The sequence below is a fragment of the Prionailurus bengalensis genome, chromosome B4 (genome assembly GCF_016509475.1).
Source record: "Prionailurus bengalensis isolate Pbe53 chromosome B4, Fcat_Pben_1.1_paternal_pri, whole genome shotgun sequence".
Taxonomy (NCBI): domain Eukaryota; kingdom Metazoa; phylum Chordata; class Mammalia; order Carnivora; family Felidae; genus Prionailurus; species Prionailurus bengalensis.
In genome coordinates this window covers 100,475,661-100,501,249 of record NC_057358.1, presented here as the reverse complement: position 1 = coordinate 100,501,249, position 25,589 = coordinate 100,475,661, and the positions used below count along the sequence as shown (strand labels likewise).

The 25,589-nt window shown below is 42.1% G+C and overlaps 1 protein-coding gene across 1 annotated transcript in view; it reads left to right on the top strand.

The window, feature by feature from the left end:
• The first annotated feature begins 614 nt into the window (after nucleotides 1–614).
• Nucleotides 615–25,589, top strand: part of E2F7 (E2F transcription factor 7) — a 40,992-nt gene continuing 16,017 nt past the window's right edge. Inside the window, exons 1-7 of the mRNA XM_043561554.1 lie at nucleotides 615–852; nucleotides 1,542–1,634; nucleotides 8,551–8,826; nucleotides 13,044–13,212; nucleotides 16,750–17,040; nucleotides 18,425–18,583; nucleotides 20,049–20,183. Of these exons, the coding sequence (XP_043417489.1) occupies nucleotides 1,542–1,634; nucleotides 8,551–8,826; nucleotides 13,044–13,212; nucleotides 16,750–17,040; nucleotides 18,425–18,583; nucleotides 20,049–20,183 (1,123 nt within the window). The 5' untranslated portion in view covers nucleotides 615–852. The remainder of the gene's footprint in view (nucleotides 853–1,541; nucleotides 1,635–8,550; nucleotides 8,827–13,043; nucleotides 13,213–16,749; nucleotides 17,041–18,424; nucleotides 18,584–20,048; nucleotides 20,184–25,589) is intronic.

Genomic DNA, 25,589 nt, shown 5'->3' with positions numbered 1-25,589 from the left:
GAAAAGGAAAAGAAAAAAAACCAAAACAGCTGGTTGTGCTTGCAGTCTAGTTTCCAGGACTAACTGGCGTGCCATCTGCTCGCAGCATAGAGTGGTAACCATGGTTCACGTGCCACACCAGCGTGCGGTGTTAGGAAGTTTGCCCCAACAAGCCTGGACAACTTAGCTTCCGCGCAGGTTGCTGCGGGGAGGGGGTGGCGGCGGCAGCGTCCAGAGTGTGTATATCGTTTTTCCAAACTCCATCTGCTTTCCCCTCCCCTGGCTGTGCCCGCGGTCCCCCAGCGCGGCAAGCCGAAGGGACAGGAGCGGGCCTTTTATGCATAACAAAAGAGCTCCCCTCCTCCTCCCGCCGCCCCCGCGCCGCCCCCACCTTGGCTTTCCCGGGGCCGCCCGGGCCCAAGTCCCCGGCAGGAATTGGCTCCCGGGCCCGAGGTTTCCAGGTACCCGGAAGGGGGAGGGGGCCGAGGCGGCAACAATTGGGCGGGTGAGGGCGAAACGCGCGGCCGGGAGCGCCAAGACTCCGAGGGGCGGCGGGCCGGGGCCGTGCCGCCGAGCGATTGGCCGGGGCCATCCCGGCGGCCGCCGCTGATTGGCTGATTCTCAAATTCGGTCTCAAGGCGCCAGAGGAGGTGTTTTAGCGGGGACTGCGATCCGGGGCTGGAGCGCTGGCGCTGCCCTGACACCGCGGGGTCCCCGCCAGCTCAGGGCGCTCGGAGCGGGGATCTGCGCGCCTCGCTTTCCCCGCCCGATGTCGCCGCCCGCCTGCTGATCTCCTCTCCCCGCTGGTCCCTCGCCGGTGTGGGATCGTGAAACGTCCCCACAGAGGCAGGAAACCTCCTTCTCAAAGTGGGAGTAAGTAGCGTGCGGCCCTAAGCGCTGCGTGGAGGCGGGAATTGGGGTAAAAGGGGACCCCCCCCTCCCGCCCAGGCTGCCAGCCTCCCTGGCTGGTGGGGATCGAGTCATTTTTGCCGCCGGATCAAGAGCGTGTGGGGTGTCCTGGCTCCAGCTCTCCCTCACGTGAGGCAGTAGAGGGGACTTGTTCCTCACGATCTGGGGGGTTCATTGGAAGAGTTTATCCTTGGGGTCTGCTTGGAGGCCTGGGAAGGGGCTGTGTTAAGAGCTGAGTGGGTTTGGTCTAGCGATCAGGTTTCCCTCCCCCCTGATTCAAAACCCCCTCAAAGCCGAATTCCTCCCAGTTCTTTGCGCCAAAATTAACTGACCTAGGAGACCCTGTGCTTTCTGACAGATTTGCCCTACACTCTTCTGACTTGGTAACTTTGTTTTGTGCTGTTGCTTTTCATAAACGATTACCAGTTTTGTCGATTTTTTGCCTTCTCAGGTTTTTAGTAATTATCAAACACACTTTAAGCGTTCGTGTTATTCATGTGCGTTTTAGAGTTGAGGGTGGCTGCACTCCTGGAAATTCCCAGGATGAGTTTAGAGAGGGGAAGTTCATGTTCACGAGCAAGTAATAAATATTTTTGTTGGAGGAGAAAACATCCAATTGTAAAATCATTTTCTAATGTAATTGTGCATTACAGATGGAGGTAAATTGTTTAACATTAAAAGACCTGATCAACCCCAGGCAGCCCAGACTAGATTTTGCAATTGAAGATGGGGAAAATGCACAAAAGGTAAGTGCGCTTAAATACCTTATGCTCTAACATATTTAAGATGGTCATTTCTAATTCAATGAAGTATTTCGACATGGCACTTGTATTTGTCTTATAAACATAATAATTAATGTTGACGCTCATGATAGAAATATACTTTTTTAAAAATGGAGGCATCCAAACGATTATTGTCGAGTTTCTCACTCACTGTGCAGTAGAAAGAGGCTGTTAGATGTAATGTTGAAACCAATTTATATGAATCGAAAATGTGCTGGACACTGCAACCAAAAATTTATACTTACAGTTGTCAAGAGTGGATTAGCTCATGCTGTGCAGGAATGTTACCCCTTGGGTCCTGGAATATAGACTGTACATTGTAAATACTGGATATTTAAAGTGCTGTGAAGTGTTCTTCATACCAATGAACCCTCTCCTAGCGACTATTCCATTCACCCAAAATTAAGACCTGTGCCACCCATATATAGGGAGATAAAATGACTTAGCCCACTAGCATACTCTGAATATTTTACAGTGCTGCTCCTGGTTCTGTACTGAGCCTTTCTCTCTCTTTCTGCACCCCTTGTGACTTTTAAGACCATGGTTGTGTCTTCAAGACCCATAACGAAGTGGCCATTGTAATGTCTAAACTGTCACCATCCCCACATCGGCACAGCTGCACTCACCAGCTAGTGCCCTACGGAAAAGGTGTAATAGCTTGTTAGTGAATGTCTAAGCATTTTTAGGCAGAAGCCAAATATATAACAGAAACTTTGAATACAAATCTGAGCATAGCAACTTACTTGGGCATTGCACTTCTCTAGGCTCCTTGTCTTTATTTTTAGACTTGCCATCAACAATGAAACTGTCTAGTTGCAAAGCACCTCTTATGTGGACCTTTGAAAATACTTGACAACCATTAATTTTGGATAGGTGTGCAACTGTATGTTTTGTAGTGTTTTTTTTTTCCTAGCCTTCAAAATTTTTTTGTTAGGAAAAGAAGGATACCAAAACATTGTTGTTTTCAAGAGGACTTTCTAAAAATGAACCTAAGCCATATGAGGATGGAAATGCCCAGACTTTAAAATGTATATTGAGAGTTTTGGCTTTGGGATTTTCAGAGCAAAACTTTTTGTTTTCCTTTATAATTTGGATGGAATAACTTTGAAGGAATGTGTATGCATTTATATAAAGCCTGAGTTAGCGTCTACTTCTTTCCTTCTGGGTCAGTGATTTTTTTTTATCAAGTGCCTTCCACAAGGACATTCTACTCTGGTTGGTATCAGTGAGTACTGTTTGCAGATGAACTTTCCCATTTTAATAGGTGTGGAGAATAACTCAAATGACTCCACAAAGAGGTCGGAAAAGTGGTTAAAATGTTTGAAATGGATTGTATGAGCAGGGATTATTTCACCTCTCAAAGAGAAGGCAAGGAATGAGAATAGTGCTTCTGCCCAGAGCCTAGGTGGAGCTTTTGTCTCCTTTTCACATTGCTGTGTAGTAAACGAAGGAGGATTTCTAGGGATGGTGAGAACGTGGGATTTGCAGTAACAGAGATCTGGGTTTGATTTCCTGCTCTGCCATTTATTAGCTCCATAACCTCGAACTAATATATTTATTCAGTCACTCAATAAGTATTTATATTCCAGGTGCTGAGATACAGTGGTTTAAGTTTCCTAACCTCTCTAAGCTTATTTTTTTCTTCCATAAATTGGAGCTAATAAATAGCACCTCCCTCTTTAGGTGTTTGTAAAGTACCCAGCAACACATACTGTTCACACTGTACTCAGTGACAACGCAAAGATAAACATAGAGGCCGTGAGACACTTTCTGGGACTCAGATGCAAAACTACCCAACTGTACTATCATTTGCCAAGTGCCATCACAGAAGTGGGAACAAAATGTTTGGCAAAATAACAGAGGAGGAAATACATTCACAGGGAATCCCGGGAGATTTGGGAAGCTTCACAGAGCAGGTAACATCTGGGGTAGCAACGCCTCCATGCCTAAGGACGTTCAGCCTACAGAAAAACAGGAGTGAGCAGAACGGACATTGTAGGCAGAGGAAATAATGTGAGGTGCAGGCGTTCTAGAAATGTTCAAGATACTCAGAATGGCCAGAAGCTGATGGTGTTGAATTGTTGCTTGAAAGCCTCTGAGAGATGCCTGGCACAGTGTTTTGTGGGTCAGCTGGCATTTAGAGGATTTCTCTTTCTTGACTTTCTACACATTGGTCAAGAACTAGAAGTACTGTATGATGCATGCATCTTCTTGCTACTTACGGAGGAATTTTTTTTTAAGTGTACAGTTTTCAGTTTCATTACCCACATTTCCTGAGCCCAGTTGTGAGGTAATAAACAAGACTCTCCTCTTAAGTTGTTTACAGAGCATTTGGGGAGGACAAAAGAAGAAAATTGATGGTTTGGCATGCAGGGGTGAGCAATAAGGATTGAGCTACCGGGGTGCTTTGTGAAGGAGATAAACCTGAACAAGGGCTTGAAGAGATGAATGTTAAGACTTAGGCAAGTGGAGAGGGAGGCAACTGGTAAGAAGTAGCAATGAGCAGATACATTTGGGGACAGTGCCCAGACTTAGTGGGCACAAGTTTTCTTTGAAGGTCATTCATCGTTTTTAGGAGTGATTGAGAGAGAAGGGAAGGTCAGTTTGAGCTATGTATCTGTACCTGTGTGATTACAGGTAGATAAATGTGTGCAGGAGGCACTGGTTGCCTGACTTTGGAATTCATGAAAGGTCCTAGCCAGATACAGACTTGGGAACTGTCAACATTCAGGTTGGTTTTAAAGCCCTGTACATGAGGATGAGTGAACTGTCCCAGAGAGAGCGAACAGAGATGAGTGGAGAGCTGAGGTTCTAAGAGTAGAAAACGAGGAACCATTGAAGGAGACTGAGAAGTAGGGAGAGAACCAAGAGAAAAAATGTGCTGTTTCCAAAGGGCTGCATGTTTCATAGAGCAAAGAATAGTCAACAGTCTCAACCTGTACAGTGAGGTCAAATGAGGTGTTTTACTGTTGATTTGGCAAGTGAGAGGCGACCTAGATGAGACCAGTGGGAACCCCTGGGAGACGGGCAGAGGAAAGCCCTTGGTGTGGATTACTCATTCTAGAAAGTGTGCTCTGAAGAGAAGGAGAGTTTGTTAGTCAAAAGCTAGAAAGAGACGCTTCCTAACATGTCATCTTTGCAGTGAGCCTTAAACCATAGGTCGAGTTTCAAGGGGCAAAGCTTCACCGATAGCATTAAAGACAAAGTAACGGTGCAGGGCAGGTTTGAAGAAAAGCAAGTGCACTGTTTGGGCACAAGGTAGAAATAATGCATGAGATAGAACTGGAAAAGCAGTTGGCAAAATATTGCCAAGGGCCCCAACAAGGCTGATATCTGCACATATTATTTGAGGGAACGTGATCAAAGCTATATCTGAGACCCAAGCAAGACGGGAACCAAGATCTTATAATTACACAGCTTTTCTATGGCGGCATACAGCAGAGTCGAAGTACTGGTATAATTCATAACAAATATTTGTATAGCACTCAGGTGACAAACTGCCTTCACCTTCATTATCTGAGCCCATCCTCACAGCACCTCTATGGCAGATAAGCGAGGCTATGTTGTGTCCATTTGCATATGAGAATTGGAGAGCCTGTTTCAGGGTTACATTTCTCCAGGCCCTCTCTAATCGAAGAAGCTACTTCCAGGGTGTTGCACTTAGATTTACCGACAGGCAGATCGGACACGGAGATAACGTGCTGGAGGTTTGTTAGGGGTGCTCTGGGGAGCCACGTCTGTGGGTAGGAAGGGAAGGCAGCAGAACTAGACAGAGGGAGAAGCGGATCTGAGACAGTCTCAGGGGAAGTCTGGAGTTTACCCAACTAGGAGTTCTAGAATGACCCCTCAGAGTCATCCTGAGTGGGGGCAAGCCTGGCTAGGCTTTTACATGTCAGCGCTACCTCTATTGTCATCGAGGACAGTCCGGGTCTCCCTGGGAAGTTATGATTCTGGAGGACTCCGCCCTCTCAGACTGGTGAAGGGCTTCTAGCATCAGGGGAAATGAGTCATTCATTCCTGAAGAGATCTCAGCACATCCCTGTGTCCACCACACAGCTGGGGAGCCTGGCTGGAAAGCTGTAGAGATAGATTCTTTAGTTGGAACCCCTTATTTTATTGATAAGGAAACTTGGGCCTAGACAGAACAATTTGTCCAGTATCAAAAAGACACAGAGCGGAGACAAAAACCAGGTTTCCAGTCTCATTCTAACTTCCTTTCCACTTATACAGTGTTAGGACTACAGGCTAGACAGACAGATGAAGCAGTTGACTTTAGATTACAGTTGACTTTCTGCCCATCTGAGATCTCAGCATAAAAATTTGCTTGGCATTCTTTTTTCTCTTCATGTAGAGGTGTGTACAATCATAACCTCGCAGGTAACCTAATTCCCCTCCAACTTTACGTATTAAACTGTAGTAAAAATATATCAAAGTGTTGAAGGAAATAATCCATCTAAATAGTTCCTCCATAGGGCAAAAGTAGGAGCTCATTACTCCTTTGAGAATAGGTAGGTCTGCTAGAGGGAGCACAGAAGGAGTGTGCATCTCTGTAACCTCAGTGAGGCTGGCCCACACCCTCTATCACAGGGATACTTTTTGGAAAACGAGATAAGGCACAGTGTTCTGTCAGCACCCATAAGGGGCAAGGCACTGTGCCAAAAAAACTATGAGGAATGAGCCATATGGAACTTGATTCCTGACCTCCAGAAGTGCACAGTCACATTAATGAGTCAAGACATGCACCTAGGAAGTTAAATAGCAATATGACGCATTGTGTTGTATTAGCTCTGAGTGCCAGAATGGACGGTAACAAAGAATGGGAAAGAGGGGAACAGGTAACAGCTAGGTTTTACTGAGGGCTCAATATATGCCAGGAACTACTCTAATAACCCTTGAGGTTGGTATCTTTGTGGACTTCATTTTCAGTTGAGAGAATTAGAATATAGTGAGACAAGCAGCTTGCCCACACTGATAAGCAGCAGAGACAGGTAAGCTGGCCCAAGAGCCTGTGTGCATAACTACTTCCCCATACTGCCTCTCCATAGTGCCAGTGGGGTCAGTGGTCTGCTCAGTACCTTTTGTTAATCCAACAAAAGTTTGCACCCACGATAAGCTCACTTCTAGATGCAAGATTTCAGAAACTTCTGCTGTCAGCTGTTTCTTGCATACCAGTAACTTTTATACTGAATGAAGGTTGTATGTGACCCCAGGCAAGTTATTTAACCTCTCTGTGCCTCAGTTTCTTCATCTGTAGACTGGAAAAATAATAGTACCTAGGTCACAGGATTGGATGAGGTGTTAATATATGTAAAGTACATAAAACGGGGTGTGGTCCATAGTAAACACTTAATACTTTCCCCTCAGAATTCCCTTGTAGAAGACTTCATCAGAACTGCACATTAGTACGGATGTGTTAAGAGATATGGGTAGATGCAGTGCTCCAGGCTGGCTGTTTCTGCTGCGTGGTGGGAAACCATCCCCCCCATCCCATTCCCTCCTCTCCCCCCACCCCAGTGACACCGGGGCAAAACCTCACCATGGCCAGCCAGCAGCTTTTGCTGATCCAAGGAACAAGAGATGCCGCCCCCGCCCCCCTACACAGACTCCAGGGGCTCCCAATCTTCTTTTCCTCTCTTCATATGTTGCTCATTGGTGGGAAAGCACCTTTCTTAAAGGACTGCTTAGCGGAAATCCAAGCACACAGTAGCTACAGGATGCTACATATATAGGAAAAGCATATATATATGGAATATATATATATTTTTTCCTATAGGAAAAGCATATATAGGATGCTACATATATAGGAAAAGCTATAGGACAAACCTTTAGCTCATCCACCTTCATCATTATGTAAAATGCAATTGCTTGGAGGTGAATTCTGCTACAGAAAGAACAGAATCTTTCCGTTTTTGAATGATGAGTCCTTATTTTAGGGGAAAGAAACTTGTTTTCTTTACTTGGTATTTCCAAATGTGGCTTCCATTCACTTAGTCCTTTTTCAAAGTGGACTAAGGGACATAATGGACCCATCACTGCTCTTTTCTTATAATTATCTAAGGCGGTCTACTCAAAGTGTGATCTGGGGACAGGTGCTAGCCCACAAACTATTGCTAAACCATAAAAAATTAAGACCAGAATTTGAAAGGCAGGCACTTAGAAAGCTCTGTAACAATTTGATCTTGCCCCCCTGTGGCATCTAAGCCCATGATCAGTGGTCTCTTCCTAGTGAACAGGCTGTAGGTTGTTTGAGTGACAAACTCACATGGAGAGTTACAGGTGGTGGAAAATGCATATAAGTACTGTGAAGTGAAACTACATATCAGTATGTGGGAGTTTGGAAATAAAAAACCCTGGCCCTTCACCATGGATAGTTTGAGAAGTACTGCTCTAAGGGAATAACAGCCCTTCCAGGTTGGTTTGAAATGTGGCATTTTGTTGGATACTTTTCCATTGGTTGGTCCTGCTACAAATTTCTAAATTAGCACCAGTGAACACTGAACTACAAAAGCATAACTGTACTGCACTAGTTAGTGCAAACTCGTAAATGGAGAAACAGTATGGACTCAGCCCACATTTGCCCTTATTATCATCCCCAACAATTACAAGCATCTACCAGGGGCACATACACTCAACTTCTTTCCCAGAGCTGCCATGAGAAGTGTATTTAAAAGCAGTAGATGATAATCATGTTCTCACTGAACCACTATTGGATTCCATGAATCCTTCAGTCTATTTTCATTAGTCCTAGCCTGGTATTTTTCAGCGGTGAATATATGGTCTCTTTGTATTTTCATGTCTCGGTGAATCATGGGAACAAAATGCTCTTAGCTTATACCTGCCCTTTCTCTTTCTTACTAAAAGGTCTCTTTTTTTTAAATAGGAAAATATATTTGTTGATCTCTCAAGGATGGCCCCGAAGACTCCAATAAAAAATGAACCAATTGATTTATCAAAGCAAAAAATTTTCACTCCAGAAAGAAACCCCATTACTCCAGTTAAGCTTGTTGACAGACAGCAGGCAGAACCATGGACGCCCACAGCTAACCTGAAGATGCTCATTAGTGCTGCCAGCCCTGACATAAGAGACCGGGAGAAGAAAAAGGGACTGTTCAGACCCATTGAAAACAAGGATGATGCCTTTACAGACTCTCTGCAGGTAAACAGGCTGTGCGTCTCAGGCTTTATAGAAATTTTTTTTAAGTTTATTTATTTTGAGGGAGACAGAGACAGTGTGAGTGGGGAGGGGCAGAGAAAAAGGGAGAGAGAGAATCCCAAGCAGGTTCTGCGCTGTCAACATGGGGCCGATGTGGGGCTCAAACCCGTGAAACCACAAGACCATGACCTGAGCCGAAACCAAGAGTCAGAGTCTTAGCCGACGGAGCAACCTAGGCACCCCAGGCTTTATAGAATTTTAAAATCTTTACTTAACAACTTAAAAGTCATAGGATTCTCAGTTTTTCAGTTACCATTGAGCCAAAGGCGGTATTAAACTTAATGTCTTCCTCTCTTCTTCTTTTTTTTTTTTTTTTTTTTTTAATGGCATGTCAGATGTCTGTAATGGTAAAATACTTTTAGGCAGGCGATATCTTTCATCCACAAATCCCTGCTGTTTACAGATATCAAAATATGCCAAAACTTAATATCTTACTTCTAGCTGAAATGGAATTCTCACTCTGTGTCTTATTTTTTTCATAATGAATGTTTTTTTTTTCTCTTCTATATGCTACTCCCTTGACTACTCCCAGTACACATTTAAAAATGATAATTTTTAAAGCAGAACTGTTTCATAATTTTGATTTAATGAAAAAGTTTGGACTTTTTTTAATGCTGCTGTGAATTATAATTTTTCTCTGATTTTGAGGGTAGCAGTTTATTTTAGACTTTGGAAATTTCATTATTTTTATATATGTTGAAGTTTTTGGTTTGGGGCCTTAAAGGTAAATCATCTTTAAATTATCTGTCCCATGGAGAACCAGAGCTATTGAATAAGCAGCATATCTATACTTTAAAGAAAAAAAAAATCAATGGTCAATAATTTTCACTCTCCCATTAAACCTTTTCCCAGGCTTGCTAAGAAAAGTTACAAATTTGAATGTTATTTCTCTTCTATTTTTCCTCCTTTTGGTAGACTTTTTATGCTATAAAAATTACCAAAATGAAGAAATTGAAAAAGAAGAGAAAAAGATATCCTGAATTACAACATGAAATTAATAGAACAAAATGAAGTGAATCTGGTATACTTCATTGCAGTGACAGAGCTAATAGATTTTTCCATGTAACTAGGGGCGCCTGGGTGGCGCAGTCGGTTGGGCGTCCGACTTCAGCCAGGTCACGATCTCGCGGTCCGTGAGTTCGAGCCCCGCGTCGGGCTCTGGGCTGATGGCTCAGAGCCTGGAACCTGTTTCTGATTCTGTGTCTCCCTCTCTCTCTGCCCCTCCCCCGTTCATGCTCTGTCTCTCTCTGTCCCAAAAATAAATAAACGTTGAAAAAAAAAAAAAAAGATTTTTCCATGTAACTAAACACAAATCAGACCATACTTTGAGAACCACCGCTCCAGAGAAACTCCTGTGTGTATACACCAAGAGACACGAACAAGAATATCATAGCAGCACAGTTCCTGTTAGTGCACACTGGAAACAACACACATGGCTATGAGTAGGAGAATGGATAACTAAATTGTGGTATATTCATACAGTGGAATATCAAACAGCAGTGACAATGAGAGAAAATCATAGCTACATGCAAGAACGTGGATGAATCATAAAGACGTATGTTGATTGAAAGGAGCAAGTTTCAGAAGACTATCTATTAGTTTCAATTTTACAAACGCTGAAAACTCAAACCAAACAAAACCTAAGCAATATTTTATATAGGAATATATCCATATGTGATAGGATTATTTGAAAATGGCCATGAAATGATACATGCAAATTTAGGAGAAAGGTTACTCTGTGGGGTAGGCAGATGTAAATTAATAGTATTGTTCTGGTTTGGGGCATTAAAGATATTATGTACATGGTAAGTATATTTTATATGACCAAATATTCTATCAAAAGGTAGTAAAAAATCAATTTAAAGAAGATATTCCTCAGTAATTTTTAGGAATATGAAAAGATTCTATGACCAAAAAATTTGAGAACTACTGTTCTAGGGTACACATCTAGTAGTGAAATGATTAGGTCATTGGATATGCAAATGTGCACAAAGTAATTGCTTTCCCAAGTGCTGTTCTCATCCACCAATAATGTACGAACATTTATTGATCCACTTCTCTGACACTTGACACTGTGAAATTTATTAATTTCTGCCAATCGAATGGGTGTACAATTGTGTATTATTGTGATATTCACTTGCTTTTCCTTGGTTACTCATGAGGCTCAGCCTCTTTCGACATGTTTACTGGCCACCATGTTGTTTTTTCCCTTTTCTGTGAAGTGTTTGTGCATGTTCTTTGCTGATGTTTATTATTCATTTTTCCATATTGGTTTGTAGGAGTTTATTGTATGTTCTTGAAATACCTTTATCAGTTCTGTGTGTTACATTTCAACTTACTGCTTGTGTTTTTTCATGTTGTATATTATAATCAATTGTTCCTGCACTATTTATTCAGCCCCTCCTGCTCTCCCAAGTGGTCATTGCTATCTCTGTGGTATGTCAAAGTTCTTTTCATGTATGTATATGTTTCTTGGCTCTCTTCTGTTCCATTGGCCAATTAATGCATACCTACACCAATACCATATGGTAATAAGCCTTGATATCAGGTAAAGCAAGACTCTCATTTTTGCTTCTGAGTGTGTGGGCTATTCTTTGCCTTTTGTTCCTCCATATATACTTTAGATTGGATTTTTGTAATGTTTATTTTGAGAGAGAGAGTGTGTGTGCATGCACATACACGAGTGGAGGAGGGGCAAGCAGAGAGAGAGGGAGAGAGAGAATCCTACGCACACTCCATGCTCAGCACGGAGCCCAATGCAGGGCTCGATCTCACAAACCATGAGATCATGACCTGAGCTGAAGTCAGACCCTTAACTGACTGAGTCACCCACGCGCCCCACAGCTGATTTTTTAAATCTCTTTTTAAATCTGCCTTTATAGCTACTTTGTTAAATTCACTTATTATTTTAAATAATTTGAGATACTTTTGAGTTTTTTATATAAACAATCATCTTCTGCAAAGTGAAAGTTTTGCTTCTTCTTTTCTAATCCCTGTGCCTCAGTTTCTTTTTCTTGTCCTCAGGCACTGGCTAGGATCTTCAATATGATATAGAAGAGGAACAGTAATAATGGGCATCCTTATCATTTTCCAGATTTTAAGGGAATACTTCCAAGATTTTTCCATTAAGGCATGTGTTTGCAGTTGGGTTTTTATGGGTACACTTTATTAAAGAAATTCTCCATTTCTGGTTTTCTAAGAGCATTTTTAAAAATCATGAATGGGTGTTAAATTTATCAAATGCTTTTTTCTGAAGCCCATTGAGATAATCATACCACTTTCTTCCTTGAATCAGTTCGTTGAAAAGCCTTTTTTACTGGGGCGCCTGGGTGGCTCAGTCAGTTGAGCGTCCGACTTCAGCTTGGGTCATGATCTCATGGTCCATGAGTTCGAGCCCCTTGTCAGGCTCTGTGCTGACAGCTCAGGGCCTGAAGCCTGTTTCAGATTCTGTGTCTCCCTCTCTCTCTGCCCCTCCCCTGCTCATGCTCTGTCTCTCTCTGTCTCAAAAATAAATAAATAAATAAATAAAAACATTAAAAAAATAATAAAAAAGAAAAGCCTTTTACTTTTGCGGCTTGAACTGAGCCTTTCTCAAATGTGGGTTGCTGAGACAAGGACACCACGTTAGTATCCTTACAAAAAGAATAAAGAGGAGTAAGACTTAGCTGCCCTTGTTCAGTTCCTTGAACCTTGGTCAGTTGTAAAAAATAAAACACGTTGGTGACGCAATGCAGGCCAGTGAATCTCAGATTTTTATATCAATAGGAATTACCCAGGACCTAAATTCTGATATATCAGGTCTGGGATGGGGCAAGCTCCCGGTGATGCTGATCTGTAGTTCTAATGAGCACATTCATAGCAAGGTGTAGCAAGCTGTAAATGACTTTCATTTTTTAAGCTTTTAACCAATAGACTCTCAAGTTTCAAAGGAGGAAAAAATCAGTCCAAAGAAAACAACCAATAAAATGTTAAGAAAATTGGATTAGGTAATGAATATATTTTAACCAGAATCTAGAGTGCTGTGGACTGGGATGCCCCCCCCCCCACCCCAGGTTTGCCAATAACTCATTAGTCATGCATTTCTTCTGCATTTTTCATGCAATTTCTCCACATGCAATTTCGGTGGCATCTCTCCTCTCCCTTTTGTCTGCCCTTTGCAGCTTGATGTTGTTGGGGACAGTGCTGTGGATGAATTTGAAAAGCAGAGGCCAAGCAGAAAACAGAAAAGTCTAGGACTCCTGTGCCAGAAGTTTCTAGCTCGCTATCCAAGTTACCCCTTGTCAACCGAGAAAACAACCATCTCCCTGGATGAAGTTGCTGTCAGTCTTGGTATGTATCATTAGATTACCTGGAGGCCCGTCTCCAGTCACAGTGGGAAACTGGTTTCCTCGGGCAGGCCTAAGTCTTGAGATAGCTTCTCATTAAGTAAAGAGTGGGCTCCCGAAGGATGAGGACAGAGGAGCAGGTAGTGCTTCCTTCTGTCATCGGATTTCTCATCCTCATGCAGAGGATTTCAGGGAGTCTTCTAGGCCTGAAGGTCAAACAAAAATTTGTGTCTTTTTTAACCTCGTAAAATATTTGTATAAAAGACTCAACGTTAAAAACATATCACTTGTAATTTCATATTATTGCAGACAGACAAAACACATTTTAAAATAGCTTGCTGTTTATTTTTAAAAATGCTTCTAAGATTTCAGACCTGGTATTACTTCTGTTATCAAATAGGATTTGAGAGCAAGAGCGTTATGTTTGAAGCCATACAGTGTGATACAGCGAGCCTGTCAAACTGGAGGAAGCACATCCGGACATAACTCAAACAGCTAACCTTCTAACAAAGAGGAGTACATGTGTTTACATGGCATGGGTGTGTGTAATGTGCAGTGGGGTATGGGCTGTAAATATGAAGACAGCTGCCTCAGAGTAGAGACCCCTAGTGGGCATGGGTTGCAGTTGGTCCCAGGATAAACATGTTGACAATCTTAACTAAGCAGAAATCACAGTGATTTGAAGGTATAGGGTGTCCCCTTAAAAAATAAGGTTTTTACACACAGAAGAAAAGAAAAAAAATCAACTAAACAGGCTTTATGATAGATTATATTTTTAATTTGTTTATTCTCTTTCTTCCCCTAGCCCTGAGAAATGTGCCCCAGTAGATGACTGGCCATCTGAATTATTCAAACTGATGGCTAAAACTGTTTTAGTTGCTAGAAACTGAGATAATGAGGCAGTGAATGTGATGGAAGGACCATGGGCTGGGCTTTGGATCAGATGGAGCTCTCCAATTTATAGGCTGTGAGAGTTTTGAAAAAGTTACTTAACCTGTTCCTGTCTGAAACACAAGGATCATAGCACCTACCTTGCAGAAACTTAGCAAATTTTGGGGAGAATGTCAGCAACATGCCTAACTCAGGGCTGGGCATGGGTAACTCCTACTGTTACGTGGAACACTTTCTACTCAGCTCTTACTAGATCTCCCTCTGCCCTCCCCAAGCTATCCTGTCACCCTCTGGGAAAGGAAGTACAGTGCCTGATTGGGGAGCCCAGAAGTAAAATACAGTATTTGGAGTCAGTGCCAATGAAACAAGAAAGGGAAAGTGACCCAGCGGATGAAGACTTAGGGTACACCCATTTGAGGCACAGGCCTAGAAACTAATCTTACAGAGGATGAGGGTAAAACAGTAGCACACAGTGTCCTTACTGAGGTTCATGAAACCAGCTTCCTCCATATACCCAACTTCCATCCACGGACCTTGCACTAATGTCAGTGCAGAAGACAAAAGATTAGACAAAAACATCAGACAAGCTCCATCTCAGACTAAGGGAAGCATGGTAATAACTGATAAATCTGTGGGGGCGTACGTAATGCCATGGCTAGGATTAACAGGATTACGCTGATACAAAAGGAAAAGGCTGGATGCTAGGAAAAACCTTCCTGATGGAGCAAGCCCCAGAGTAACCTGAAGGTCTCGAGACCTGTGAAATGGAACTTTTTAGTGCACGAGCCAGTAGACAGATAAACCCAGTCCAGATTGAAAGGCAGCTGCCACAGTGACTTTTACCAACACTGCCTATTAAACACCCATTGTGCATATTAAACACTCATCTTACCTTCAAGCGGTCAGAATCTTCCTTTATTTTCCCTTCTTAGGATGTCTACTCACTAGATGGAGATTTAACAATTTGTATCTAATACAGAATCACAAAACAGCCCAGCATATGGCTGGCCCTGGGGTGTCTCAGTTGCGTTCACATGACATTTCTAATGGGAAGGTTTATGGAATGTTACACTCTAAACAAGATGTGTTAATATATGAAAACAGACTGGAATAAAAAAAATAGGCAGATCTGGACAAGGAGCTGTTGACTGCCCCTGCCAGCACCTTCCAGCAGGCATCTGGCACCGAAGTTTGAGCTTCTGAGGATGAAGAGCCTTTCAGGGTCATGAGCCGAAATGTTCTGATGAACTGTGAAATGCCTCTTCCTGCAGATAATAGAACTTTGTTTCACCTCCAAAGTTTTCATCAGAATTTGATCAATTTCTTGTGTTAAATCTTTGAAGGGCCAGAAGCTACATTCACTAAGCCTGCTCTGATTATATAACGGCTCCTGGCAAGTGAGCAGAAAGAGGACATCTTAGTAGCTGGACCAGTTTTCTGGGAGATGCCCGGAGGCTTTTATTATGGGTTCTCGGATGAGAGCAAAGGAGCCAGTGGGTTCCAAAAGCCTAAGGGCCTGTTGCTCAGCAGGATGAGTCACAGGAAAGTTTTAAAATCTGTTTATACTGTGACTTCTCATGCTAGCAGGGATTTTAGGTATTTCCAATGCTATGCAGAAAGTATTTACAAAATAATACATAACAGTAGATAAAAATTGATACCCTATTGGAGACCCGTTACATTTATGGTCACATTTAATCCTCATCTAATGAGATAAATACTAAGTCCTAGAAAGATTACCCAGGTAGTAAGGGATTGAGCAGGGATTCAAATCCAGGCAGTCTGACCTCAAAGCCCCCACACTTAACTCCTGTAAATATTTTTGGTAAATGTGGTAGACAGCCCTATAACTCTAGCTATTTTGAGAGTGTTGGGAAAGTGGGTAGAGACTTGAAGAACTTCATGGTCAGCCAGTATTGTGCATAAAGAGTGTGCTTTACCCCTGGGCTGTTTAGCCCAAACGGCTGTGAATGGGAGCACGGGGACAGTTACCAGCGGCCAAGCTATGAGCAAAAGGAGCCTCGTATGTTGTTCAGCCCTGGCTGTAGCTTCCTCCAGCAGCTTGAGAAGGGTGCCCAAGCTGTAGACTCCTAAGTTTCCAGCGCAAAATAGGAAACAAAATATTTGCCATCTGTTTTCCTTCCTGGGCCATCAAGAAAGTTAACAAAGATAATTATTCCACATCATTCAAACTCCAGGAAAGGATACGATTGTCCAAATGAGGTGTCACGCGTTGGACACAGTTTATTTTACAGTCTGCATAATTAGGAGTAGAAGTCAAAATCAACCAAACAGCATTCATCAGGTGTCCATTAGACATACTGGTACACGTGTTGCTCAATCCCACCTGTTTTAACGTGCTGAGGTGTTCACATGGTTTACCTAACGGGTCTAAAGAAGAGACATACTAGTGTTGACGTAACAGAGATGCGACTATCCTCCATCTCTGGGTGGATGTTTTTTACCCTCGCTCTTTTAAGGGTTGGATCCCAAGAACATCCTTACAGGTTCGGTTTGTGGAGCATCCACCCTTGCTGTGCATTGCCCTGGGCAGCATGTAGAGTAGCTTACAGACATGGTCCAGGCCCTCAAGGAATCTTTACTCAAAAATGTTTGCCTGCATGATTGTCGACTTCTGTTTTTCAAACAGGCGTTGAAAGGAGACGTATCTATGACATTGTAAATGTGCTGGAATCACTGCATCTGGTCAGCCGGGTGGCCAAGAATCAGTATGGCTGGCATGGACGGCACAGCCTGCCAAAAACCCTGAGGAGCCTCCAGAGACTGGGAGAGGAGCAGAAATATGAGGAGCAGATGGCACATCTCCAACAGAAAGAGCTAGAGCTGATGGATTATAAACTTGGAGAACGTAAAAAAGATGGCTGCCCAGATTCTCAAGATCAACAGTTACTGGATTTCTCTGAACCCGACTACCCCTCTTGTGAGTGCACCATAAAACCACACGAGTGATGGTTCCTTCCACAGAGATTCACTGCTAAGGCGGGAAGTGCCAGATCGACAGCCCTGGAGGGAGACGTCCTCCTGTTCTACCTACTGAAGAAAGGGGGACAGATGGCTCCCCCACTGGGCTTCCCACTCGACCTCACTTCAAGCCTGTCTGGTGGCAGTTCACTTGGTACTTGGTGTGTTTGGACCACAGATCGCTAACGGCGCTCCCGTTTCTGATTGACAGCCCCATGCTGATTTCTGTTTGTGAGCCTTTAAGGAAATTTCACTTGGAAAGAAGTTATCTTTTCACAGAATTCAGTTTTTTAAATTCTATTTAGGGTAGATTACTTAGGAACAAACCCCATTAGGAGAACACGTTGGTAAGAAAGATAGATAACCCCTGCTGTCATTTGATACAGAATTTTTTTTTTATTTATATCTACATTATTCTTCCCCTCCCAGCTCCTTTTGAGCCTCTTCCTGTTTTGACCACTGATCTTCATCATTCTTACCCTAAATCCCATTGCTAAGATGATAAAGTACAAGTATCACTCAACATTTCCCTTGCATATATAATAGGGATGGAAATGTGGGCCTGGTTTTCATTAGATTTACTGCCTCGTGCCTTTTAGCTCCACCCCATGAGCCAGTTCTTATACTAGTAACCAGAGGAGACAGCCATCTGTCAGGGATGGTTTGCCTGCCATATACAGCAACAGACATCTAATCAGTGTCTCTTACTCATTTACAGCTTAGTTCTTCACTTATTTCTGAAAAGCAATGGAGGAGGCGAGCGCCTACTGTGTTTAAGATATATTCTAGATATTGTGGGCACAGAGAAAGAAAAACAGAGTTCTTGCCTTTGAGGGAACAGCTGACGTTCTGAAAACAGTCTGTGAAGTCTACCCTTCCTTTTATCCTTCTGCATTCATCTTTTCAAAAAGTTGCTCCAGGAAAACTACCTCATGGATTTATTCTATGAAGTAGGAGTGTAAAGCATTAAGAGTGGTTTCAGATATGCATTTCAGAGTTTATGCCTCCTGTAGAGTCATTTTCCAAGCCATAAGAAAACCCATCTCATTTCTTGAGGCGCCTGGCTGGCTCAGTCAGTAGAACATGCAACTCTTGATCTCAGGGTCATGAGTTCGAGTCCCACATTGGGTGTAGGGGTTACTTAAAAAAAAAAAACAAAAACAAAAATCCATCTCGTTTGTTTACAAGCCATCTTTTTGTGCTGTGTGTCCAGTAGGCTTCTGCCTGTAACAAGACTGATCTTTCCATCTGCTGGTAGAGTTAGTAGTTCTGGCAAACTCTAAGTACCATCTTTCATGTGGTAAATTATATGTTTTGATGCTTTCATTTCATTCCCTTTGTAGCATCTGCAAACAGTAGAAAAGACAAGTCTCTGAGAATTATGAGCCAGAAGTTTGTCATGCTATTCCTCGTCTCCAAAACCAAGATTGTTACTCTTGATGTGGCTGCCAAAATACTGATAGAAGAAAGCCAGGATACCCCAGACCATAGTAAATTTAAAAGTAAGCATCTTCACCTAAATCCACTTATAAGTACAAAAAGGGTGTCATATCATATATCAATATTTTCTGCCTGTGAGATTGAAGAAGAAATTGTTTTTGAGAAGTGCAGTCCTTCCTGCACTCATAAAGATTCTTGGGGCTGTGAGAGGTAAGTTAGTAAATACTATAATTCCCATTAAAGTTCTGTCCGATGCCTTTTCCTCGGCAGTTAGGATGGATGGTGGAAGCAGAATGCCATCCATTCCACAAATGCAGGTCAGGGAGGGTGTAAGATGCTTTGCGTTTCTCTTTAGTATTGCTGCTTCCAAGACAGAATGTCTGAGTTTTCTTTCCCCTTTTTTCCTCACCCCCTGCCTACTCTCCTGATGGGTGGAGATGAAAGTTGTCTGCAGGTAAGAAACAGAGGAATGACCAGGGTAGGGTAGGGGTGGTGGGATGAGGCCGCTGGGCAAGAATAGAGTTTCCGAGATTCGTACCCAGTGCATCTTCCTTTTCTGTCAAGCCTAGGTTGAGCCAAATGCCCTTGGCTGCCAGTAGCCCTTTCAAGGCCTGGGAAGCCATGATCTCAGCTTCTGCTTTTTCTGTTTCCATTGGAGGTATAGGCACCCTGTGGGAGAAATGAGTAGGTAAAATGCAGCTCTATCAGAATTGGGAAGAAGATTGGATCTGGGGTGAATGTTTGATGTTCCTGGACCATAATCAGAGCTCCTCTGATTGATCTTAGATACAAAGTCAAGTGGGTTTCCTACCTGTAAATTGATTTCTTGAATGGACATTACTTTTTGGGTATTGCCCTGCCTGTCAGATGTCTTACCACCTCTTCTGAATGTCTCCTCTAGTACCTGCATTTTCAAATGTCTCTCCCCCAGCCCTCATAAGACTCAGGGAAGGACCACCCCGCCCCTCCCCCACTAGGTGGCCAGATGCCTGTCTTCAGCACAGCTGAACCTCGTGACCTTGAGCCCCAACAGTCTTGTGTGCCCAAGAGCGCAGCCTCATGGGAAGCTCTGGGGAATCCCTGTCATTTTCACAGGCCAGCTGCCTGCTGGAGCTGGTGCCACCACCTCCTGCTGGGAGAAACTCAGAGCGAGCTTTTGACATGCCACACATCAGAATTACATTTACTAAGCCTTTAATTATAGCCCCTTTCCCTCCCTTGGCGTTCTTGAAATCTCAGCACTCCCTGCAAATCTCGGTGCTCCCTGCTCATTACCAGGTGCCTCTCACAAGGGGTGTGAAGTTGTGGAAAAGGAAAGACACACTGACCTTCCCGTAGTATGTGTCTTCAGATACATCAGATCCATAAATCTCGGGCCATTGCATGACAGAGCCGTTGGCCTCTGCTGCACCCCACTGCTTTCTGCTTGAGGTTTATATGGCCGCCCAGAAAAGTGACCTGTCACATAAACTAAAATGTAATGGTGTTACAGACGGTGTGACCATAATTGTGTTTTATATCTTCAAGCAAAGGTACGACGCCTCTATGACATAGCCAATGTTCTGACCAGCTTGGCTCTAATAAAGAAGGTGCATGTAACCGAGGAGCGAGGCCGGAAACCAGCCTTCAAATGGATCGGGCCTGTGGACTTCAGTTCCAGCGGTAAGGTGGCATGGTTTTGCTAGGGACCTATTTTATTTTCAATCCCCAGTTCCTTTTCCAAATCATGCATCTACTACTCAATGAGATGGATCTTCATTTCCCATAACCTGTGTCACATTCAAAATTAGAATAGAGGTATCACTCTTGGAACAAGGAACGTTAGTCTTTAAATGGTGTGTGGGGCCAGCTCCCATATGGTAGGAAGGGAGATCCTGAGAGCTTATAATATGGGAGTTTCTGTAACTATTAAATTATAACTCATTAGCATGTTTTATTTTATTCCAAAGTTCCTGGAAGTTTGGGATTAAGGATTAAAAATAACACTTCTTATGAACTCTGGTTGTTTCTGCATCAGCAAAATAAAGCATTATTTTTCTTCGAAATCCCAGATAGTGTTAAAATTATATCGATTACTATCACAAAACTAATACGTGATGAGATGGCTTCTAAATATAGTATGGATGTCATGAACACCTTTTTGGTAATTTATTTAACAGGTTACAAGTGTTATAATTTTACTAAACTAGAGCAAAAAAAGGGTATTATCTTCTAATTTGACAGGTAATATCTGAGCAATTGGGGACTGGATCCTCCTATACCAGCTACTTTACATATAGCTGTGCTGCCTGGAAAAAAGAAGCCATTAAAGTTATTTTTAAATTACCCTTCCAATTTTGGTATTAGTGGCATAAATTCCTGCCACTTAACCCAGGCTTATAAAAGATACAGCTCTCTACCTCACTTACAACACATTATTCACTTAGGATCTAGATGAAACCACTTAAAATCAAGTATAACTAATTCAGGCCAGCCGGCACTTACTGCATGTGCATTGTGCACATGAAGTTACTGTACTAAATGCCACAAGAGATTGAAAGGCGCGTGTGACGCCATCCCTGCCTGCATGAATTACACACCTTTGCCATTTTGCACACCTCTGCCTTTAGCTTCTAGCCTTTTCACTTGTGAAGCCCTCTTCTTTTCAACCCAAACATATTCTACTCGGCTTTCAAGATCTGGCTTGAATGTCAACTCCTCTGTGAAGTTTTCCCTGATCACCCAGAGAAAAGACTGTCACATCTGAGCTGTTGCGATGTAGTATTGTGCTACTGTGCTCGGTGATGTTGATGTCATGCCATTGCCCCAGCTCTCTGCATTCATTGGAAGCCCGACGTGGTCGTTTTTGTTTTAATTTTTAACAACCATATTAAGATATAACTCACGTAAGATGTAACCCACGTAACTCATCAATTTAAATTGTACAATTCGGTGGCTTTTAGTACAGGGTTGTGCATCCGTCACCACAATTACTTGGAAAACACAGTCCATCCCCAAAAGAAACCCTGTCCACATTAGCACTTCCTTCCCACTTCTTCCCAACCTCTCCCTTCAAGCACCAGGAGAAAATTAATATATTTCCATCTCTATAGATTTGACTATTCTGGAGATTCCCTATAAATGGAATCACACAATATATGGTCTTTTGTGACCAACTTCATTCACTTAGCACAATGTTGTTAGGTCCTTCAGCCTCATAGCATGTATCAGTACTTCCTTGCCTTCTGTTGTGGAATACTATCCCATTGTATAGATGTGCCACATTTCATTTATTCATTCATCGGTTGACAGAAATTTGGATTTTTTCCATTTTTTGGCAATTATGAATAATACCACTTTGAACATTCACAGAGAAGTTTTGATACGAACGTCTGTTTGCATTTCTCATGGGTATATCTAGGGGTGGACGTGATGGCTCATATGGTAGCACTATGCTTAACATTTTAAGGAATGGTCAAACTGTTTTCTAAAGAGGCAGATTCCCGATGAGTTAAAAGCAGACTCAGCCTGTATTCATCCATGATTACCCTATAGTACCCAGATTAGTGCCTTTACTTGCTTTAGTTGATTAATGAGCTTCTATCGAAGGTGTAATTAGCCTACATTTGAAAATTAGAGAACGATTAAGCACGACACACGGTGGTCCTGGCTCTGGGGGAGCTCAGAGAGGATATGGGTGACATTCTGATGAATGGAACCGTTAGGTTTTGGAGGGAAGGAGAGCTGTTGAGTTCAGGGAGAAGATACCTAAGAACAAATCTGGTGCATGTTTAGAGATCAGCCACCCTGATTTAGGTGTAGGGCATGGGCTAGAGGATAACGAGACATAAAATGTGATTGGTTGGGACGTTTTGGAAGCCTTCAAAATAAACCAAGAAATCTGTCCTAGATGTAATAGGCAGAAGTGACAAGAGATCTTTAGATAGATTAAAAAAGAAGAGGGACTCAAGGGTAGTACTGTTGCAGAAAATAGGGTAGTCAGGGAACTGAGGTGGTGTTGAGAAGTCTCACGAAGGGATTTGTGTACCCAGCTAGAAGGGCTCCAATCTGATGAGGGGACCAGGACTTGAGACCAGGTCAGGAACCTCATTGTGAACCCACTTTCTCTATCTGACAGAAACCTGATCTTCTTTCTGTATATCTAGTTTCATTACTGACATCACCATCATCAACAACCCAGCAATCTGGAACTTCACATTACCTTTGATTTCTTGAATTCACTCTCCTTCACTCCTTGTGTAGCAATTCCTCATGGGTAAACTTAATAAATGTCTCTTTCCTCTTCTCCTTCCCACCATCGTGGCCTTTTCATCCTCTTCACAGCTTTTTTGAGTTATTATGACACAGGATAAATGGCACATGGTTAAAATTGCAATTTGGTAGGTTTTGCATTGTGTACACCTGTGAAAGAATGACCACGGTCAATATAATGAACCCATCACCCTCCAAAGTCTCCTGTGTCTTTGTAATTCCTCCCTCCTTACCCCCATCCCGTCCCCAGGGCAACCACTGATCTGCTTTCTTTCACTCTAGATTTTGTACATATTTTCTAAAATTTTTTATAAGCAAATTATATACAGTCGATGCTCATTATTCAGAGTGCATATTTGCAAATTTACATACTCACTAAAATTTTTTGATAACTCCAAAATCAACACTCGCAGAATTTTCTCATTCATTCACAGACATGCAAAGAGTGGCAAAAAATTTCGGTTGGTAACACCCTTGTTCCCAGCTGAGGTCGAACAAGGCAACACAGCCTTCTTGTTTCTCGTACTTGTTCCTACTTGGCTCTCATGCTATAAACAAGTGTCCTTTCCGTGGTCTTTTTAAGGCCATGTATTCACATTTTTTGTGCTTTGTGTTGGGGATTTTGCTGTTAAAATGGCTCACAAGTGTCCTACTGAAGTGCTAATGATTCTAAGTACAAGAAGGCTGTGAAGTGCCTTACAGTGGAAATACATATGTTAGAAAAGCTTCCTTCAGGCATGCGTTCTAGTGCTTTTGGCTAAGAGTTGAACACTAATGAATCAACAATGTATATTAAATAAGGTGTCTTTAAACAGACACACATATAAAACAGGGTTATGTGTTGATCAGTTGATGAAAATGTTGTGACCGGAGGCTGGCAGGAACCTAACCCTGTATTTCCTCTAAGAGCAGTAGTTCAGTATTTGCTAATTCAGTGTTCATGGTAACTTCACAGAACATAACTACCGTGAATAACAAGAATTGACTGTAATGTGTATACTCTTTTTATCAAGCTTCTTTCACTCAGCATAATTACTGTCAGATTAATAGTATTGTATCATGTATCAATAGTTTATTCCTTTACATTGCTGAGTATCCCATTATATGGATATATCATTCTTTATTCATTTACTTGTTGGTGGACATGTGGATTATTTCCAGTGTTTGGCTAGAAATTTACTTATAAATTTATTTATTTACAAATAAAGCTACAGTAAATAGTCATGTACATCTGTTCATATGGTAGAATTCACCAGTGAAGCATGTGGGCAAGCAGTTTCCTACATGAGAGGTTTTTTTTTTTTTTTTTTTTTTTTTTCCTAACGTTTATTTATTTTTGAGACAGAGAGAGACAGAGCATGAATGGGGGAGGGTCAGAGAGAGGGAGACACAGAATCTGAAACAGGCTCCAGGCTCTGAGCTGTCAGCACAGAGCCTTACGCGGGGCTCGAACTCACGGACCGCGAGATCGTGACCTGAGCCGAAGTCGGCCGCTTAACCGACTGAGCCACCCAGGCGCCCCCATGAGAGGTTTTTAATAACAGATTAAAGTTTTTCAGCTATAGGGCTATTCAGTTTATCTCTAGTAGATCTATCCTTCTACTTTGTGTTCAGTTTTCTCTTTTTCTAGTTTCTTAAGGTAGAAGTGGAGGTGATTCTAGATCGTTCTTTTTTCTAGTAGGTATTTAATGCTGTCAATTTTTACTGTAAGTGCTGCTTTAGCTCTATCCCACAAATTTTGATATGTGTGTTTTCTCTGTCTTTCAATTCAAAATATTTTGCAATTTCCCTTTATGTTTTCCTTTTATTGGGATGTGTGCTCATTTCCAATTTTTCTGAGATTTTTCCAGATCTTTTTCTTATGGATTTCTAACTTCATTCCATGTGGGCAGAGAATATACTTTATGTAACTTGAATCCTTTCAAATTTATTGAGGTTTGTTTTATGGTACAGATATGGTCTACCCATATGCACTTAAAAAGAATGTATATTCTACTTTGTTGAGTGGAATGTTTTACAAATGACAACTAAATCGAGTTGGTTGATTGTGTTGTCTAATTCTTCTATATCCTTACTGACTTTATGTTTATTTCTTCTCTCAATTGCTGGTAGAGGAATGTTGAAATGTCTGATTATAGTTGCAGATTTGTCTATTTCTTCTTTCAGCTCTATCAGGTTTTGCTATGTGTATTTGAAGCTGTCATTATGTACATAAACATTTAAGACCAATCTCTACGTCTTCTTGGTGAATTGACCCTTTTCTCATTATGAATGACCCTTCTTTATGCCTGATGATATTCTTTGTTTTGAAATCTACTTTATCTAATGGTAATATAATCATTTCAGCTTTCTTTCGATTAGTTAGTGTATATTGTTCATTCTTTTAACTATTGGTACCTATATTTAAAGTGAGCTTCTAGGGGCGCCTGGGTAGCTCAGTCAGTTAAGCGGCTGACTTCGGCTCAGGTCATGATTTCGCGGTCCGTGAGTTCGAGCCCCGCGTCGGGCTCTGTGCTGACAGCTCAGAACCTGGAGCCTGTTTCAGATTCTGTGTCTCCCTCTCTCTGACCCTTCCCCGTTCATGCTCTGTCTCTCTCTGTCTCCAAAATAAATAAAAACGTTAAAAAAAAAATTAAATAAAGTGAGTTTCTAGTAGGTAGTACATGGTTGAGAGTTTTTTCATCTAATCTGACAATTTCTGCTTTTTAATTGAGTTGTTTAGACCATTTGCATTTAAGGTGATTATTGATATTTGACTTTAGTCTGTCTTGCTATTTGTTTTCAATTTGTCCCATCTGCTCATTGTTTCCCTTTTTA